The 17,761-nt window shown below is 38.3% G+C and overlaps 1 protein-coding gene across 1 annotated transcript; it reads left to right on the top strand.

Moving 5' to 3' along the window:
* The first annotated feature begins 8,461 nt into the window (after positions 1 to 8,461).
* Positions 8,462 to 13,034, top strand: myl2a (myosin, light chain 2a, regulatory, cardiac, slow). The gene is made up of 7 exons (XM_052555517.1): positions 8,462 to 8,537; positions 9,406 to 9,498; positions 10,102 to 10,177; positions 10,983 to 11,087; positions 11,246 to 11,324; positions 12,252 to 12,300; positions 12,382 to 13,034. Exons 1-7 carry the CDS (start codon positions 8,535 to 8,537, stop codon positions 12,484 to 12,486), a joined length of 510 nt encoding a protein of 169 aa, XP_052411477.1. The 5' UTR covers positions 8,462 to 8,534; the 3' UTR covers positions 12,487 to 13,034.
* Positions 13,035 to 17,761: the final 4,727 nt, after the last annotated feature.

Genomic DNA, 17,761 nt, shown 5'->3' with positions numbered 1-17,761 from the left:
TGCAAAGGCTAGAGACAGGTCCCAAGAGGGTATTAAGGGCCCCTCTAGGGCCCTTTAAGGAACCTGATGACAAGGTCATGCTTACCCACTGACTTCACTTCTAAGCTTGTTTTGTAGATGGTGCTCTAGCCAAAATTATGGTGTCCACTACCTCTTGGCTTATGCCACCAGGAGCCTCCACGTCCCATCCAGGGACCAGGAATGAAGTTTCCAGAGGTCTAGACATGGGTGCCACAGGGCGCCCCATCTCTCAGTCAGTAGATCCTTCCTCAGAGGAATCTGCCATGGAGTGCCTTTCGCGAGGAGCACTAGTTCAGGGAACCAGGTCAGAGTGGGCCAAAACGGCACCACAAGCGAGACCTGCTCCTCGTCCTCCCAGACCTTGCACAGTGTCTGTTCGAGAAGGCTCAATGGGGGAAACACATACTTGTGCAGGCCCTGCGGTCAGCTGTGTGCCAGTGTGTCCATGCCGAGTGTTCCCTCGGTCAGGGAGTAGAACAACTGGCAGTGAGAGGTCTCTGGAGAAGCAAATGTTATGATATGCTATGGTATGTCTCCAAATCAGCTGGACTGTCAAGGGATGGAGTCGCCACTCTCCCAGAAGCATAGCTCGAGACAGCTTGTTGGCCTTACACTTGAGCAGGCCCAGAATGTGAATGGCATGAAGTAACCGAAGAACCTTTTGACTCCAATGGAGGAGGTGGAGGCCGAGTTGTGACATGTAATGGGACTGCAAACCACCTTACCGGTTGATGTATGCAACGGTCGCTGTGTTGTCCATTTGGACCAGCACGTGATTGGTTTATAAGGACCCTTTGAGACGGTCCAAAGCAAGGTGTACTGCTAACAACTATAGTCAATTGATATGCCAGTGCAGATGGATGCCCGCCCATACCCTGACACTGCATTCCCATTGTATGTGGCCCCCCCAGCTGGTGGTGGAGGCATCCTGGGGCACTCCTGCCCAGAGGAACTTAAGATCTGACCACAGGGTAAAGGTCTGGTGACAGGCTGTTGTAACTTGGACCCGGTGAGTGCCGCGCTTTCACGCCCACCTCGGGCCATGAAGCCATATGCAATAGCCTTAGCAGTGTAAGTGCCGTTTCAGTTGCCATATGCCGAGGAGCCACTGAAGTAGTTCCAGAGGGAACGCCGTCCTGCCCTTGAATGAATTCAAGCAGGTCAGTACCGTCCGCGCACGGTTCTCAGTGAGGCGTGCTGTCTGTTTGACCGAATCCTAATCCATACAGAGAAAAGAGATCCTCTTTGTCGGGGAGAGTTTGCACTTGTCCTAGTTGACCTTGAAGACCCAACAGGCTGAGGTGCCTGAGCACCAGGTCCCTGTCCTCGAACAACTGATCCCTAGACTGTGCTAGTATGAGTCAATCGTTGAGATAGTTGAGGATGCAAACACACTGCTCACTGAGGGGAACTAGAGCTGCCTATGTGACTTCCGTGAAGATACAGGGAGACACCCCGAAGGGATGCACCTTGTACTGATATGCCTGTCCTTCAAATGCAAAATGCAGAATTGTCTTGGACACGGAAGGATCGACATATGAAGGTACATGTCCTTCAGTTCGATCACTGCAAACCAATTTCGGGGAGGGATGCACCCAAAGATGTGTTTCTGCATCAACATTAAAACTCATAAAAAAATATTAAAACATAAAAACCTCAGTTGTGTTATTGAAGTTGGGAGAGAGCACTCTACATTCACTTTCCCCACCCACAATTTCTGTTGGCCCTAAACTCGAACTCGCAACCTTTGGATTACGAGTCTGAATCTCTAACCATTAGTCCACAACTTCCCCTTGATGGGGGCCAGGACAGGTGGGTGGCCTGCCTACGCCCAGCTCCTACGTAGCGTGTAAGGAGGAGGCAGCTTCTCTACAGGTCAGCAATTGCAGCAACCTGGACTTTAAGGGTGGAGGGAGACAGCCTTCACTCCAGCCCTTGCTGCAAAAAGGAAAGCACAACCCTGACCAGGCATCTTCCTCAGACAGCTCTCCCTCCATTGCAGCGATCGACATCCGGCCATCCGGAGGACCCCCGGCTGGATACTGCTGGTACTCTCTTTGAAGTGGCCCAGCACATACCATTGGCTGTTCAACTGGATCGGAGGTGCTAGAGGAGTGATGGGCCCCCAAGGGTTGGTTCCCTGAGGGGTCTGCTACCACTGTAATCCTCAAACCAACCATGCTACTGTTGGAAATAGAAATCATGGCTGAGGCAACGGAGCTCCATCCACTGGAGGAAACAGTGCCTGGCTCGCAGCTCCAAGATGGTCATCTTCCTGCAATGGGAACATGACTCCTCCTCGAACGCTACCTCAGCGTGCTTAATGCCCAGACGCGTGAGGCAGTGATCGTGACCAGGGGCGATTCTAAGATTTTCATTTTAGGGGGGCTCAGCCCCCAATAAGGGTATGATTAAAAAATTCTATTTGACTATTAGGGTAGGGTTGTATACTACTAACCTTACTGCAATCCACTATTCCATTGGATTCCCTGTATTTCATATATGGGAGTAGGAGTACTGACTGAGCCATATATAACACTGTAAAAAAAATTAATACAGTTTTTTAGATGTGACCAGTCACTGGAAAATTTTGAATTGGGAATGTAGATTTTTACAATAAAGACTTCCTGATTCAGTATTAGGACATTCATGTTTATCCTTTGATGATACCACAGCTTTTTCTTATGAAATGTACGTGGAAATTGGCAGAAAATTAAAACAACATAAGGGTTTAATGACTGCAATGAATCTTGGGAACACAGTGGTATTGTGTGTGTGTGTGTGAGGCTGTCTGTTCTATTCTCACCTGACTGTTGCTCATTTGCAGACCTACTCCCGCACGACAAAAAAATGTTGTATATCCATCTACAATGAAAAATAAATTATTATATTTTATTATTATTATTAATTTTTAGCTTTTTAGCCTTTATAATCAACAATACGGTTGGTTATACATCAAGTCAGCCCCTGGAAATTTATTTCATTTCAAATCATTTAACTAACCAGCTAATATTCATTAAGAATATAGACAAAACATGTATTAATGTAATAGTCTATTGGCAATATGTTTAATCTGTTCTATATTTATTTCTATTTATTAAAAATAACACCATTATCAATTTGCCACTTCTATAAATCAATTACTTAAAAAAAAAAAAAAAAAAAAAAAAAAAAAAATCACAGATCCCTTTACTCTTACTCTAATATATGTATCATGATACACTAATGATTCATTATTACTTAATACAAAATCATATTTAATAATACAAAACAAAATAACTCCACATGATGTTTCTCTCTCTGTGACATTTAGTGCTTTCAGACAATGATGTGTGTCTTTAATCATTTCTGTGAATGGCTGCATAATGTAATGCCGAAATACACAATAATATGTTTTGAATTTTGAAAAGTAAATTAAAATAAATCATGATCGTTTTCTAAAGTATGTTTTCATGGGTGTTAATCGCTTCATTTTTGTTTGAAGAAAAAACAACTATCACACCGTGATAAAGGCTGAAGGTGAACGCAGCGAAGACGTACTGGTATTGGATGCGAGAACACACACACACGCACACACACACACACCTTGTACTCTCTGATGTTCGCTCTGCTCGGCGCCCCTGTGGATTGAAAAACGCGCTGAATCCGTGCAGACTCAGATAAGGGGAGGAGCCGGAACTTGATGCAGCTTGCCACCGTTTCAAATGAGTTTTTAAAGGGGACTGAAGCGATCACTAATTAATTAATCAAATAATTTTTTAGGGGGGCTGGGCATAAGTTTAGGCTGAAGCCCCCCTAAAAAGGGCCTAGCGACGCCCCTGATCGTGACCATCACCTGTCACCAGGTAACGACCGCATCCAGAAACGCACGGGAGAAACAGCATCTTTAAAAAGAGGAAAATGCTCTTTTAGTGCTGAGGTGCATGGGGAATTGGCCACTTGCAGAACCACAGGGGCGTAGTGCAACCTGAAGTCCACAACCTACTCGACTCTGAACGATCACTGCTGCAGCACCGTACCGCCAACACTAGAAACTTCCAAAGCCCCTTTCACACTGCACGTCGGACCCGCAATATTTCCGGAACATTGCCGGGGTCGACTTCTGTGTGAAAGCAACCACGTCCCGGAATTGATTACCGAATTGAACCCGGGTCGGGGACCTAGTAACATTGGGGGGTTTGACCCGGGACGAGCGCTGTGTGAACAAAAGCCAGATCTAATTCTGTGTCGAAGTGATGACGCGCGTTATCGCGCGACTCTTTTACCAGCTGTTTCGAAGGAAGATCAACATTCGCGACGAAAACATATGTGCAAACTGTAATGAAGCAGAAATCAGTTAGTTACTCACTTTCCGCGCTGATGCCGAGACCGTTTGCTTGCTTCAGTGAAAGTATAACGTGCCTAGTGTTGTCGACTCGTACATTACACGTCACACGCTGATGTCACGTGTCATTACGGGATCTTCAAGGGTTGTGTGTGAAAGCACGCACATATACCGGGTCATCACTGGCAGTGTGAAAGTGCAAAAACTAGGGACCAGGGACCAATAGCAGGAACACTTTACCCCTGTATTTGCCAGAATGGCAGTGTGAAAGGGGCTCAAGAGTGCGCTGAACTCGTAGTCACTTGAAGACACTGGATAGAGAAGAACAATGTTATATCTCGGCTCTGAAGTGAAAAGCTGGTATGCATTGCACCTGCTGCCTTCTTATCCTCACGCTGTGATCAGCTGCAGCTGGATGCAATAATTGCATGCCAATATGCATTGGCTCGTTTATTTTACACTCAAAGTAAATTGGTCTATTGAAGTGATATCCCAATTCATAAGTCACTAACATGACGTCGAGAGTGACAGACTGAAAGGGAACTATATTTGCATTAAATGTAATAAAACTCACAAAAACTATTTTTAGACACATATACTTCTGCTCGTCCTGAGACTGTTTAATCGGAACAAAATCGGAACCTCTTTTTATTAAATATAACCAGTATTTCATCAGTTGTACATGAACTGAGAAATCAATTTTACCAGTCTGACATGCACAAAACTACTAGTGTGTTATTTATGGAGACTATATATATCTTTAACACCAAGCATTTCCTCAGATTCCGTTGATCTTCTCCTTGATTCCTTTAACTCAAAAGTTACAAATCCTGTTGATCACATAGCTCCTGTGAAGTCAATGCAATGAGTGCAATGAGCTTGTTTTTTTTCTTTTCTGAGAAGATCATTAGTATTAGGAAGGCAATCAGCACATCCTTAACTTATACAGAGGTCAGACAGATTCGACTGCAATTTCAAAGATACGTTACTATGTCTACTTTAGAAGCAATTGATAGCAAAATTTTGGAAGAAATAGTGCAGCACCTTAAATCGTCAGCCTGCTATCGCGACACACTTTCTCACATATTTTTTTCAAAAGGGTGCTCAACTGTTTAGAAGCAGATCTCTTAGAAGTGGTGAATGCCTCAATGCTTTCTGGGACTTTTCCAAACTCCATGAAAACTGCAGTTGTTAAGCAACTCCTGAAAAAGAACAATCTTGATAACACCATGTTTAGCAACTATAGACCAATATCAAATATTTCTCTTATAGGAAAGATCCTTGAAAAAGTGTTTTTTAATCAGCTGAACGAATACTTAAACTTACAAATGGATACATTGACAATTTTCAATCTGTTTTTCGACCGTATCACAGCACAGAGACAGCTTTCATTAATATAATAAATGATAGTCGCTTAAATTCAGATTCTGGTAAAACATCAGTTCTGGTACTAATAGATCTTAGTGCTGCATTTGACATTGTCAAACATAATTTCAAAGAGACTGGAAAACTGGATCTGGATTTCTGGGATGGTACTCAAATGGGTGTATAGGAGAGCATGTCTAAGTGGACGTCCATGACATGCGGAGTCCCACAAGGCTCAATTCTTGCACCACTCTTGTTTAGCCTGTATATGATCCTACTAAGTCAAATAATGAGAAACAATTAACTTGCCTATCACAGCTGTTCTGATGATACCCAGATTTACCTATCCTTATCTCCAAATGACCACAGCCCCATTGACTCCCTCTGCCAATGCATTGATGAAATTAACAGTTGGATGTGCCAGAACTTTCTTCAGTTAAACAAGGAAAAAACTGAACATTCCTCACTGGCCTTCCCAAGAACAGCATACGGCTGCAGCTCATTCAGAACACAATTCTGACTAGAACCAGAATATCTGAGTATATCACACCAGTCCTCAGGTCCTTGGTTTTCTGTTACATTTATAATTGATTTCAAGTTACTTTTACTCGTTTATAAATCACTCAATGGCCTAGGACCTAAATACACTGCAGATATGCTCACTGAATATAAACCTAACAGACCACTCAGATCATTAGGATCGAGTCAGTACGAAGGTCAAAGTAAGGGGATGAAGTAATGGAATAGATAGTTATTTAGGGAGGATTTTCCACTTAGTGGGGAAGAGGTTGAACAAAGCTTGAGAATGTTTCTTTGAGGTAAGAGCTAACAGTAACAGTAGGTTTTTAAATTCCTTGTTTCTATTGTTGTTATTATTAATATTTTATTATTTAATGGAATTAATCATTATTTTCTTCCTTTTATGTAAAGCACTTTGAATTTCCGTAGTGTATGAAATGTGCTATATAAATAAACTTGCCTCATATGCCCTTCTGCTCTGCTCACTGTTGAAATGTACATACATTTACTCTGTTGTGAACAGGTGACCATGTAATTACCCAAATTTCATTTGTTTAATTTAACTCAACTATTGTATAAAAAATTCTATATTGCTGGCATAAAATGGGCTGGAAAAATTGAAAATCACACATATATTCAATATGTAAATAGATTTTAAAATATTACTAGATTTGAATATATTTATTGTAAACTTGTTTAATTAGCATATTTTTTTAATAAAAAATAAACATTTTAATTTAAGTGTGAGACGGAACTTTCTGCTTTTACAAGCAAGGGGTGTGGCAGTCCTGAAACACAGTCTAAACTGTTCACCAATCACAATGCACTGGGACAGCTTACCAATGACATCACATTTAGTTTTTCAGAAGGCAGGCCTTCATCAAACCCAAAACTAATCAAGCCATATTTGCCAGGCTGAGCAGAAAGGTATTGTAATAATATACATTAGGCCTATGTTAAAAATAATTCGTTTTTCGAACCAAAGCATGAGAGCTTGTTCTAGCTCACCCCCAAAACAAAATCAAGACTTTGTAAAAGAGCATAATAGAGCACTTTAATAAACTGCTGTTGGGTTCTTCAAATTGCCATTCAGTGGACCGTTCACTGTGAGTGTAAAAGGGCAGCCGATGAGACATGCGGATCCATATGCAAGCTTTTATTGAACCGAGACATGTTCAAAACAGTCATGGGTCAAACACTGGCAAACAGGTATATAGAGGGCAAGACACAAGAGTAATCCAAAGGCAAGCATGGATCTTTGATGAGCAAACAATATCCAGAGGGCTAAGCAAGAGGGGTAATCCAATATCCAGAGCAAAAGAGTCAAAACACGAGTAACAGGGCAAGGCATGAAAAAGACTAAATTATGAAAACTAGAAACAGAGACAAGACTATGAAAACTAGAAAACTAACCAGAAAGGTTTACGTATTGAAGCTATCTCTAGGAGAGGGATATGTGCAGAACAATACTCAGCCGTGTGTGAGAGGAAGTCCAATGCTTATAAAGCGTGTCTGATGATTGTGCTGCGTCTGTGTGATTGTCGTCAGGTGAATGCGATTGGTCACAAACTACCTTTTTATTTTTTATTCTGGCAAAAAAAAAAAAAATTAATATGTAATATGTATATCTCGCAATTCCGTTTTTTCCCTAGAATTGCTTGATAAAATGTTGCAGTTATCTTTCTTTTTATTTATTTTTTGTTTTTTCATTTGTGTCAGATAAAAAATAAATAAAAATAAAAACATTTGCTAGAACGCAGAACTGTCAGAAAAAGTCAAAATTCTCAATTTAATTGAATTCAGAATTGTTAGAAACAAAGTTTGAATTGTGTGATGAAAAAAAATTGTCACAAAACGCAGTTCAATGTAGGTTGATGAAACTAACATGTCTAGGAGTTCAATTCTGAATAATGCTGAACACATTATGAATTTGTGAAAGAAATCAGAAAATGAAACTGAAAAGCTACGGCTGTAATGTGGAGTCCAGCGATCATCCACAGGCTACTTTAACTTTCCTGAGCTCTGAAGCAAACCCTGAAATAACCTCCATGCAGAGGAAGAGAGGTGCATCATCAAACAGCTGAACACTTCTTCCATGCGTCCTGTCATTCTAAACCACATCACAATAGACCTTGAGCCATGTGTGTCTGCTTCTGAGGGATCATCATCTACCTGTCACTTCCTAAACAGGGCATGTGTTATTTATATCAGCCAGTAGACAACAGCCCGCCTAATCTACAAAAGGCCGTTCCTCCGCGCCCCACTGTCCGGCTGCACTCGGGATCTCCTCCGTCCAGCAGCGCTCATGGTGAGTAACACTGGGATTTACAGATGCTTCGGGAATCACCCGGACATTTGATTGAGCCAGATTTTAATTAGAGATCAACCGATATATCGGCAGCACCATTAATCGGCAGGACCATTTTTGAGATCAAATTTGACCATTTTGTGTCTTCCAAAATAATATTATTTTCCATTAATGTATGTTTAATAGTTATATTTGATGCATTAATCTTTTTTAAAAATATTTAATATAAAAACTGAAGCAAAGAAAATATGATTAAAATAATCAAGGTCGATTATTAAAGTTTCTCTCCTGCTAAATTGATACAAATAGTTACCATATTTATATATTCTCATTTTATGCTCCAATATAAAAATATAGAACAAACAGTAATATTTAGCCTAATGTTGTTGTTGTTATTTTTATTTTATTTTTTGCAAAAAAAAATGTATGTTATGAAAAATGCAAAAATATAAGTAAAATTTACTGTTAATTATAATTTCTTTGTAACTAATCACAAAGTTTACTAGAAATTCCTAAGTGAAAAATATTTTTGACATTTGACACATCAGTGTGTCCTAATTATTATTATTATTATTATTATTATTAAATATTTGTAAAACTATATGTAATTTTTTTTTCATATTAACATGCAAACTGTGTCCTATTTTTCCCCCCAAACTTTCTTAAAATGTCTCTAAGACTTCTGAATGATGCTTCAAATGAATCTATGAATCTGACTTTTCAATTGATTCATTCAGAGTTTGAGCTGATTCGTGGAAGTGAATCAAACTTAAAAGCAGCTTTTCTTACTAAAGTTTGAATAAGAAGGGAGAAACTAGTTCTTTAGGAAACTGCTCTAACTAAAGAGACCTGAATGTTTGTTTTTCAGGCACCAAAGAAAGCAAAGAAGAGGTCAGCAGAAGGAGCGAACTCCAATGTCTTCTCTATGTTTGAACAGGCTCAGATCCAGGAGTTCAAGGAGGTCTGATCACGTTCCTTCATGTCTGTCTCTGTCTCATCTTAACCAGCATCCTTACAGGAATAGTTCATCCAGATTAATATTCTGTCATCATTTATCACCATCATGTGCTTCCACACCTTTGTGACTTACAGAGAGCCAACAGAGGCTGTCAGAACCCAAGAAAGAAAAAAAATTATACATTTTCAGTGACACCAAACACCTTCATTTCTCACTCCCAGTCCAATCAGCTTTTAAACCCAAATTTAAATATGCAAAAGTGAATATGATTGTAGATGCATTTTAAATGTGTACATTGATCATGGCAGTATTTTTGTATTGGGATGAGCAGAAGAGCGCAGCTGCTATTGTTTGTGTGATTCTGTAAAGCTCCTGTGGAATCTGATATTCCCGTCTGATCCCACTGAGGCTGATATATGTATTTATAGAGATGCTCCTTCACACACTGGATTCTGTCAGGATAACTGGCTCTTGTGTGACATTGCCAGGGTCTGTGGAGGACAATAGCTTCCTTCTCCTCAGATCAACAATGATCTGAGCCTCAGTGAAGTCTCAGACGATGCTGGAGCTTGACAGATAGACTCTGAGCAGAGTGTTTATTTGCAGGCATTTACCATCATGGACCAGAACAGAGACGGATTCATTGACAAGAATGACCTGAGGGACACGTTTGCAGCTCTAGGTTGGTTTGGCAGGTTTTAAACTACTGTATATAAGACAAATGAGATCATAAAAGAATAAGATTGTAATAAGTTAATTAACAGATTCTTCACTGGGCCTGTGATCATCTTGTTGTGAAAAACTGAGTTTATCCATCTTATTCTTCAATGCGGAAGCTGTGTTCTGTCAGTGTGTGAGATTTCCATTCATTAGCTGCTTTAGGAAAATAACGAGAAGAATAACAACGTGTAGTAAACAGTAAAACAGTTTGAACTACAATTAAGACAATACATTAAAATAATGTGGTAAGACTCACCAAATTTCAAAACTCATATTTTACCAAATTAATTTTAATTATATTAATAATTATATATAATTTAATAATTAATTTAATTCATATTTATTGCATTATTTTATGTTTGATATATATTTTTATTATTATTATTTTTTTAAATACTTTAATTAAAGGAAACAACTTCCAAAAAAAAAAAAAAAAAAAAAAAAATCAATATATATGGGTAAAAACTCTGATTTAAAAACTCTTATATTGCTTTTATTTCTATATATTTCTATATATTTTATTTACCTTATGTACACACATATGCTTATACATGTATACGCATATAATTTTTTTTTTACATTTATATTATTTTTAAAGATTTTTAAATATATATATATATATATAATAGTAAAATCATAGGAAATATAAAACAGAAATTTGGCTCGAAATCCTAGACTCAGATTCGTTCAGGTTTAATTGCAACTAGTAAACTAGTACATGTGTTGAATCACATTTCCCATCATGCTCCTCTTCTGTCCTGTAACAGGCCGGCTCAATGTGAAGCAGGAGGAGATTGATGAGATGCTGAAGGAGGCGTCGGGGCCGATCAACTTCACCGTCTTCCTCACAATGTTCGGAGAGAAACTTAAAGGCAAGTTTTCAAGCGATGAGACTTTAGCATGATCTTCAACATTGAAAAGCACGTTTACTACATTAAAAAAAAGACTCAATTGTGTGGAAACAAAGTTGCTGCATGCATAGAACTTTTTCCTCAAACTGAGAGTTTGATGGAGGTTTGTTTGATGGCAGGAGCCGATCCAGAGGAAACCATCCTCAACGCCTTCAAAGTGTTCGATCCCGAGGGGAAGGGAATCCTGAAGAAGGACTTGTAAGCTCTTCAGTGTTTGATCTATCATGTATTATCTGAGCTGTTTTAGCTCGGAAACACAAACACTTGGCATGTATTAAGAAACAAATTAACCCTCATAATGCATTTGGGTCAGCTCTGACCCAGTAGAAATACATACTATAATAGTAATACTTTTAAAACCCTAAAAACACAATCCATTATTTTATTTTATTTCATTTTTTTTTTTTTTTTTCAGATATTTTCTTGACCCAGTTATATATGGAGCACCATTAGGTGTAAAAATGAAAAAAAAAACTATCACTTTTTTAATCTGAAAGTAAATTAAAAATCAAGTAAAATAAATTTACTGTATTTAGTTTTACGTAATACTTTGAATTTTTTATATAAATGACAATCATTCATGTTCTTATCAAATTTTATTTTAGCATTATTTATAGATTATTATATTTTTTTGTTAATATTTTTAATTTAGTTATATTTATTAATATTGAGTATACTTTTTTCTAATAATAATGTAATAAACATATTTATTGTATTTCACCATTATTGTATTTTATACTACATTTATATTAATATAGCTGTCATTTTTTATTTGGCTATTTTAGTTCTTTGTTTAAAACTAAATGGAAATTAGAAGACTGAAATAAAATAAGTAAAATGGATTTATTTTGTTAGAATTTTTTTTAATAGTATATTTATGTTGTTTTGACGTTCTAGGTTTGTAAATTTGTAGATTTAATTAAGTTAATTCAATCCAATGGAGTTACTGGTAAATCTCAGATTTTATTTTTCTTATAGTAATATATTCAATTAAGACTTTTTAAAATATTATTAAATTACTTACAATATAATTTTTATAACATAAAATATAATTATAATATATATATGTATTTTTTTTTATTAAGAAAGTGTGTTTTTTTGTGTGTTTTTGATGCGTTTCTCCAGTGTGACTGAGATGTTGACCACACAGGCCGACCGGTTTTCTGCTGAGGAGGTGAGGCGCGTCTCACATGTATGATGCTTGATAGTTGCTCTGGACACAGTCTCAGCACTACTGACTGCCGTGTTGTTTCAGATGGAGCAGATGTTCACCGCCTTCCCTCCAGACGCTACGGGAAACCTGGACTACCGCAATCTGGTCCACATCATCACTCATGGAGAGGAGAAGGACCAGGAATAGGCCACTCGTTCCTCAGCCAATCACAGCACTCCCTGTGTGTTTGTTCCCGCCCACTTATGTAAGACTGACAGCCCCAGCCAATCACAGCGCTCCCTGTGTGAGACTGACAGCCTCAGCCAATCACAGCACTCCCTGTGTGTTTGTTCCCGCCCACTTGTGTAAGACTGACAGCCCCAGCCAATCACAGCGCTCCCTGTGTGAGACTGACAGCCTCAGCCAATCACAGCACTCCCTGTGTGTTTGTACCCGCCCACTTGTGTAAGACTGACAGCCTCAGCCAATCACAGCGCTCCCTGTGTGTTTGTACCCGCCCACTTATGTAAGATTGACAGCCTCAGCCAATCACAGCGCTCCCTGCGTGTTTGTACCCGCCCACTTGTGTAAGACTGACAGGCTTGAAAAGGAAGTAGTTACTGAAACAAATATGTTCTGATTTTTTAACGTATGATGATGTTTTGTAGATCTTTGAACCTTTGACATGAAACCTGTCAGAATTTACTTACCAAAAATATTGTAACTGGTAAATAAATAAATTGATGTGAAATGCTGATTTGAGTGCAAATGGTTTTCTTGTGTGAAAAGGAAGAGAGACACAAGGAAATAATTTGATTTGAATATTCAGTTGACACCATACGAAAAAATGGCTCTATTTTATATGATGAAATTGTGATGCTTGTAATGTAAATCAATGCGATAAAATTATATAAATATCAGTCGTCGCTCTATATCTCCAAAAACGTACAATGCAATGCTGGTTGAAAGCTGAAGAAATCAAGGTTCCTCAGAAGATGTGAGATGTTCTGGAGGCTTGTGAAGATCATTCCTCCGAAGTAAAGCTTCTGGAAACAAACGCTCCTCCAAAGATCCTTGGTTTTGTTTTCCAGTTATTTAATTGCTTGGTAATGTATGAATTTAGAGTAGCTAATATATAAACACAGCCAGGGCCGTAGCTGGGGTTCGCGGGGCCCTGGAGAAGGTTGTACCAGTGGGCCCTGTTTGAAATTGTTTAATTTGTATGTTCGTCCATTTTTATTTATTTGTGCTATTTACACAATGTTTACGTTTTTTTCAAGTTTGGTCAAATAGGTGTCCAGGTACAGAAACCGAATAATTAAATGTAATATAGCACTGGATAGTCTTCACTGTAAAAATTAAATATACAGTCAAGCCAAAATTTATTCAGACACTTTCAACATTTCTCACATTATTACAGTTTATTTTCTATCACTTGTAAAATGGTTATAAAATATGACAAGAACTTAAGAGTTAAACTCTGTCCGAACAAATTTGTCTTGATAATGTCACAACTTAGATAGGAATGTATTTAATGCATTACAATCAACCAACACTACAGACAACTGTTATTATGACAATATTTACACAACTATCAATACTTTGTTGACCAATTACCAAGCAATGCTTCATTTTGTTCAGATTGTGGTGCTATTTTAAGGTATAATTTTTGGTCCCAATTTTATATATATATTTATATATATATTACATTTTTAGCAATTTTACTAGTAGTTCACTGTATGAAGATTCTTTGGGTATAATATGTCACAGTTCGCTTAATTTTGCTATAGCCTGATCACTTACATAAATGTATCATAGTGTCCTGTACCTACTAGTAATATGTATATATTCTTGTTAAAATTACAAAGTAATTCAGTCAAGAGCAGTGAGTGATTTTCAGTTTCATTTTCTTGGATTAACATTACAGCAGCCAGTAGCTAAATTAGGCGCGGTCACTGAACGCATGCTAAATATTTTTATAACTGTTTACTTTCACTAAAAAATAACTCGAGCATATTTTCCAAGGCAGGTATTTTGACATATTTGTATGTATTTGTCAGAACAAAAAAAGTAAAAAAGTAGGAAATTCGATGTTCAAGCGTTTTTAGACGCATTTCTCTGCGTGAGCCTGAACACCAGAACACTGCGAGTACTGAATTGGGCTCTTTCACATCTTTTTGTTTGTTCAAACTGCGATTTGTATTTGTTCGTTCAGGTGCAGGAGGACTTCGAGGAGAACTTCGCAGAACAGAGCTCGGTTCAGTGTCGCTGTCCGTGATACGTGGCTCTGTCTCTCCGCGTGCGCACCGAACACAGCGCGCGAGTAACCAGCTACTCTGTTCAGCTTTTCCACGTCTTGTTTTTGGATGCTTTAATGTTTAAATCGACAAGCGGTAAGGCTTAAAAACACCTGAAAAACGGGCCCTTCAGCTGTCCTGAGCATCCAAGCGGTTGAGATTATTGGGGGCCCCCCCTCAGCCGTGGGCCCCTCTAATTGTCATCACCTTTCACCCCACTAGCGACAGCCCTGAACATAGCCAAACTTAGACATTTCAGGTAATTTAGAAACTTAGAAACAAGGAAGATCTGTAGATATAGAGGTTTTAATAACAGATCCACTTCATGTGTAATATCAGTGAATATCATTCCATCAGTCGCTTATGTTTGGCTGTGTTTGTGCGGGTGTTGTCCATCCCTCAGTGACTCTCAGGACAGGTGGCAGTCTTTTATTTTCTGTTGGGATAAAGTCAAAGCCTGTGCTGTTATTTCTGTGTGCAGCCTGTTTGTACCCGCCCACTTGAGTAAGGCTGACAGCCTCAGCCAATCACAACGCTCCCTGTGTGTTTGTGCCCGCCCACTTGTGTAAGACTGACAGCCTCAGCTAATCACAGCGCTCACTGTGTGTTTGTACCCGCCCACTTGAGTAAGACTGACAGCCTCAGCCAATCACAGCGCTCCCTGTGTGTTTGTACCCGCCCACTTGAGTAAGACTCACAGCCTCAGCCAATCACAGCACAGACTGACAGCCTCAGCCAATCACAGCGCTCCCTCTGTCTTTGTATCCGCCCATTTGTTAAGACTGACAGGCTTGAAAAGGAAGTTGTTACTGAAACAAGTATGTTCTGATTTTTTAACGTATGATGATGTTGTGTAGATGTTTGAACCTTTGACATGAAACCTGTCAGAATTTACTTACCAAAAATATTGTAACTGGTAAATAAATAAATTGATGTGAAATGCTGATTGAGTGCAAATGGTTTTCTTGTGTGAAAAGGAAGAGAGACACAAGGAAATAATTTGATTTGAAAATTCAGTTGACACCATACGTGTTTTTTTGTTGACTAGACTCTTATGGCTCATATAATCTGATATAGTGAGAATATGGAGGAAAAAATGGCTCTATTTTACATGATGAAATTGTGATGCTTGTAATGTAAATCAATTCGATCATACTGAGATAAAATTATATAAATATCAGTTGTCGCTCTAAGATGTGAGATGTTCTGGAGGCTTGTGAAGATCATTCCTCCACTGAGGAACAGTGAAAGTAAAGCTTCTGGAAACAAATGCTCCTCAAAAGATCCTTGGTTTTGTTTTCCAGTTGTTTAATTGCTTGGTAATGTATGAATTTAGAGTAGCTATGTTAATATATAAACACAGCCAAACTTGGACATTTCAGGTAATTTAGAAACTTAGAAACAAAGAAGATCTGTAGATATAGAGGTTTTAATAACAGATCCACTTCATGTGTAATATCAGTGAATATCATTCCATCAGTCGCTTATGTTTGGCTGTGTTTGTGCGGGTGTTGTCCATCCCTCCGTGACTCTCAGGACAGGTGGCAGTCTTTTATTTTCTGTTGGGATAAAGTCAAAGCCTGTGCTGTTATTTCTGTGTGCAGCCTGTAATCTAATACAGTCTTAACACAGTGGTCCGAGACAATGAGCAGCGCTGTCTGATCCAGAGCACTTTCAGAAACCTCCGGGTGTCTGATGTCTGACTACGGCAAGCCGTTTAGCATTTAATCCTTAAAACCTAGGCTACTAGTATCTATTTTCATGCTACTAGTACTTATTAGCTACTCGTATCTATTCCATTTCTTAGCCTATTTGTTGGCTACTAGCGCATATTCTTTAGGTACTAGTGCATTTTTCAAAATATTAGTACTTATTCATTATATATTTTTTATATTATATATTTTGTTGATTATTTGTTTTGTTTGGATGGTCTGTGGCAGACTTTTCTTCATGTCAGGGCAATAATTCAATAAACGAAAAATAAATATATGCGGCTTAAATTGTAGAGACAATGAATACATATGTGTTTTGTATGGAATTACATTTGTTTCAATAATAATGAACGAAACTTTTTAAAACTGGACGCAACTTTTTCCAGAAACTATCAAAAATATGGCATTACAAAAGAAGAAAAACATTATGAAAATTAAAAAAATTAACTCAGTCGCACAAATTTAACAGGCTCTTCAAATATGCTTCATTCTTTGTTAATGTTTTTCAAAGATTCGTTTTCGCTAATCGTGGATTCTGAATTAATTGCCACAGATTTCACTTACGTTTCACAGTTTTTCGTTAAGTGTTTTGACACAAACCTCTCGTGGGGGCGGGGTTAACAGTAATCTACTCTGATTGGATAGTGAGCTTTTGATGGACAGGTGCTCTCTGACAGAGAAGTACAGACGCCACCCATTGGCACAAATATTGGAATTACATGTATCTTAAAGATGTTACTTGCACCTAAGAATAAGCACTGATATCTAAAAAAATAAGCACTGGACAGTAATGAATAAGTAGTATAAATGCAAGTAGATAAAAAATGTAAAAGTACTAGCATGAAAACTAGTATCATTTAAGGATTGATTGTTGAAACAGCTTGCCATACTATTTCTGACGGGATGCTGATCATCTCTCACTGCTGCTGAGGTCATGACTGCCAGAGTTGAGGGAGCTGTGCTAGTGGTGTTTTCTGTTGTATTGAACACACACATAAACATGTAACTCAAGAATTCCTGTGTCTTAAGTGCTCCTCTACTAGTCATTGTGTGTTAGCTGTAGTGTTAATCCAGGGTCTGGATGGGCTGGTGTTGGTAACAGACTGGAGCCGGCCAGCAGAGGATTATGGGTCTATTTTAAAGCTTCAAAAAGCTCCAGGACATCTGTATGAAAGAGGAAGAGCTGAAGAAATGTCTGCTGACTTACTGATTTCATCACACTCTGGTGTTTGTGGAGTTTTACTGCTGAAACATTTTGTATTTGCAAAATGGGCATAAAACCTTTTTTATTGTCCTTAAAGTGACAGTGACATCACCCTCCATCACATCCAGCATTTAAGTGTCATAATGTAAGAAATATAATAATAATTTAAAACCTGTTCAGTATTGAATAATATTTTGCATTTTCAATATGGATCATCCAGAATTATGTTCTCATTAATGTTATTTTAGTATCATTTATAGTCCATGGTA

The sequence above is a fragment of the Carassius gibelio genome, chromosome B5 (assembly GCF_023724105.1).
Source record: "Carassius gibelio isolate Cgi1373 ecotype wild population from Czech Republic chromosome B5, carGib1.2-hapl.c, whole genome shotgun sequence".
NCBI lineage: Eukaryota > Metazoa > Chordata > Actinopteri > Cypriniformes > Cyprinidae > Carassius > Carassius gibelio.
The sequence above is the reverse complement of the archived record's forward strand: the minus strand, read 5'-3'. Positions and strand labels throughout refer to the sequence as shown.